At 36.2% G+C, this 3,722-nt stretch overlaps 1 protein-coding gene across 1 annotated transcript in view; it reads right to left on the bottom strand.

The window, feature by feature from the left end:
• LOC105265183 (uncharacterized) overlaps nucleotides 1-3,291 on the bottom strand; it is a 4,522-nt gene extending 1,231 nt beyond the window's left edge. The window contains exons 1-3 of the mRNA XM_011302554.1: nucleotides 2,996-3,291; nucleotides 2,759-2,905; nucleotides 7-1,949 (exon numbers count right to left, since the gene is read on the bottom strand). Of these exons, the coding sequence (XP_011300856.1) occupies nucleotides 7-1,949; nucleotides 2,759-2,905; nucleotides 2,996-3,130 (2,225 nt within the window). The 5' untranslated portion in view covers nucleotides 3,131-3,291. The remainder of the gene's footprint in view (nucleotides 1-6; nucleotides 1,950-2,758; nucleotides 2,906-2,995) is intronic.
• Between the last annotated feature and the right edge of the window lie 431 nt (nucleotides 3,292-3,722).

Consider the following 3,722-nt stretch of genomic DNA (forward strand, 5'->3'; position numbering starts at 1 on the left):
GTATGCATATGTTTATCTATTTGCACCTGAATAAGTCCCTCGATATTAATCAAATTGGGATTATCATCCTCATCGTCGTACAAATGTTTCTCCACATGATTTTCCAGGGTAGATTCAGAATCCATGATCTCACCACATATTGCACACTGGTACACCCTTTCACTCTGTGCCTGTTCGCCCTCACTCATGTTGTCACAATGTGTCTGAATGTGATCCTTCAGAACGTCTGCATTCGTAAAATTCTTGTCGCAAATGAAACAAGAATAAGCTCCCTGATTCCCTCCATCAAGGTTTACAACAGCTGGAGCCGATTGTGATATAGGAAGTGAATGATCAGGATAAATATGGGGGTCCACTTGATGATCATTATGCTCTTGCAAATGCTCATCTAATGCACTCTGAATCTTAAAAACTTGATTACAAATTTCGCACTTGTATTTACTTGTTTTGCAAACGTGAGTTTTAACGAATTTTGCTTCAACAATTTCTTGGCATCTTTTACATCTCATCATCTTATGCTTCACCTCAGAACTAGGGGTGGATGTATGGCACTCATGGTGAGTCTCCATTTCAGCTTTTGATGAAAAAATAGCACCACATATTCCACATATGTGATTATCGATATGCAAATCGAGATTCTCAGGGGTTTTGATTGAATCATCAGGCTTTATACTTGCTGTTGAGTCAGTTCGAGAGCACTTCAATATATTGGGAGTGTGAGAACTTTTCACGGAGTAAGTTTTTCGAGATGGCGTTACCAAAAGTTTAGTATCATCAAAAAGAAATTCCGGAGTTTTGCGAACTTTTTCTTTCACTTTTCTCGGAGAATTCTGGCGTTTTTCTACCGTGGGTATTGCAACTCGCCTCAGCAAAACTTTAGGTTGAAACAATGGAGATTTCATAGCAGCTTTGATGAAGTGCGAAGAAAAAGTCTTGTTCATTCGATCACCTGCTGTTATTTTGCTCATGGGTACACGTTTCATTCTAGAATTTTCAATATTTTTCTTAAGAGTTCTTTCAATCAAGTTTTTCAACTTCTGCTCCAGAGTACGTCCACTATCTAAAGGCTTTGATTCAATCTTCTCCTCTATTGGAGTATTGTTCATCAATTTTTGTTTTACCTCCATTTCAATAAATTTAGCCAACTCCGTTTGAACTTTCTGAAGTGTTGGCAATTCTGTTCCTTCCACTTCAATGTTCAAACATCTCTCAATCAATTTTTTATCATTCTGAGTGGTTTTTAATAGTGGACTGACACGTTTCAATTTAACCGCATCCATAATATCAGTGTTTTGATAATTTGGTAGATCTTCTGATCCTTTTTCTTTCATTAAATGGTTCTGATTGGCCGAGGGATCTGTTAACATTAGTGTGGAAGTTACCACATATGTTGCATCTCTCATCATGATTTCAGATTGGACGGATTGTGGTACAAAGTCTTCGGTTTTGTCAAGTAGTTTTATTTGACTATTATCTTCTGAAGATTTTTGAAGATAGGTGTCGGTTGCACTGATCTCCAGGGATCCTTCTTGTTGAAGATTGTGGCATGCTTTACTTACTCGTCTCTGTCTCTCTGCTTCCTTCTCCGCATTGTTCTTAGCCCTTGCTTTCTGAATTGGAGATAGCTGATTGTCGTCTGATGCCATTGAGTCTGTATCTGAATCATTCTCACCGGTGGCTGCTAAGAGAGCCTTTTTACGAGCTTCCCAACGTTGAGTAGAGGCTAAACGCTGCTCAGACGTTCGTCTACCATTGGAGGACCGAGGTTTTAAGGTTGGACTTGGCATTCGTTGGGAGTTGGTCTCCGATGCACTCTCCAGCATTCCTGGAGGAGTGGGCAGAGAGTCCAAAAGATTTTCAGAAGGCTCTGGGGAGATTTCCATTTTTATCGGATTGTCGTCCAATTTAACGGGCGACATCCTCAAGGATGCTCCTGGTCGCATTTTTTTCTGTCGAAAAAAAAACATAAACGATGCAGAGAATAAGGAACTAACTGAACTAACTAAAAAAATTATTTAAACAAACTCCAGTGAGACGAGGTAAACCGTAAAATTCATGGATATAAAAATGATTTTTCTAATGGCGGGCGACGCAATTGGATATTCAAAAATCATCTCTGCAATAATGCGTTGAAACGTGAGGACGATGTCGCGTCTTTGTTTTAAAACTATTCATTAATTTAAAACACGATTTTCTACGTTTCATCACTCTCCTCTCATAATGACCTGAAGGTTTCATGACATTCTCAGACTTTTTGAATTATTTTAATCATCCTTCTAGAATTTGAGTCATATTCACTGAGCTCGTCCTTAGTTACACATATCTCCAAAGTATTACATTGAATATCGAAAAACAAAACAAACCGTTCAAATTTACCTACAAAACTCTTTCCATTATGCTCACTTCACTAGAAAAACTGGAGTGCTCTCATAATTCGATATAAACTCGTCCAATTAAACAACAATCATCTATATTCTACGAACAGGTTTGATTACCAAAGACTTGAAAATATCTTTCCGTCTTAAAATCTTTTCAAAAGAACATTTACGTATTGAAGGCCTTTTTCCACACTGATTACACATTACGTTCATAATATTTCAAGCAGTGACCGTGACAAATAATAATTATTGCAAGCAGTAGTAACATTTGGGGTTAGAAAAATGAGTCAGATATAGAGTATCCATAATCATCTTTTTCATCAATAATTGCTCCAGCCAATTAACTTTTAGGTCAGAAATGTTAATTGGCGTGAACTTACAATATGATCTGATAATTCAGAGCCTTCTAATTGCTGCACAAGGATCCTATTGCTTCGCAAAAATTGTGCTTTGAAATCACACCACATGTCAAGTTTGTAAAGACAAACATGACAAATACTTCTTGGATATCCCTCATTTTCATCAATCTGAAACGAATAATAATTATTTGATTTAATCAATCAAACTCTTAGTCTACCATAACCAAAAATTGATAAATTATTAGAAATAAACACTACATTAATGGAGGTACTTTCGGCGAGTTCCTTGATCATTCCACGTAATTCAGTGGTGAATATATCTGTCATAACACCATTATCACACAAACAAATCCGACATGTCTCCATTGACGATGATTTAGCTCGTTTTGGCATTTCGCCGGTTTTCACTTCAATATTTTTACCCACTCCAAACTGCTTGAAAAGAGGAAAAACTTATCTGTACCTGTGTTTTTTAGCCCTACTATGTGCATCAGTGTGCATTATATTATGTATCCCGTATGTATAAGAAAATGCTCTCACCGCGATGTGAATCATGTGAATTTAGGCGTTAGAGGATACAGTTACAGTTTAATAGAAATAAGCCCTGAGCCCTCAAAACTCATTACAATTTATTATTATTGACATTTTTTTCTACACTTATTAACTAAAACTCTAAAAAAAAACATAGAAACCAATTACAGAGTATTCCAGAAATCCAGAAACTCGACATTGACTTCAAACAAAAATAAACACTACCTAATTTGACAAATAAATAATTAAGGTAGTAAATTAAGTAGTTTTTCTCTGAAAAATATATTTCCTCGTCTTCTTCGAGAGGAAACAATAGGTGTAATTAGTTACTTGATTACTGAGTTATAAATGTATTAAACAATTTTTGCAGTGTACATTTGTGCATTTATGATTGTTCTCCAATTCGTCCTCAGTTCGTGTCGTGGGTTGCCACTTACATTATTTAAATAAATAG

The sequence above is a fragment of the Fopius arisanus genome, unplaced genomic scaffold (genome assembly GCF_000806365.1).
Source record: "Fopius arisanus strain USDA-PBARC FA_bdor unplaced genomic scaffold, ASM80636v1 scaffold00001, whole genome shotgun sequence".
Lineage (NCBI taxonomy): Eukaryota > Metazoa > Arthropoda > Insecta > Hymenoptera > Braconidae > Fopius > Fopius arisanus.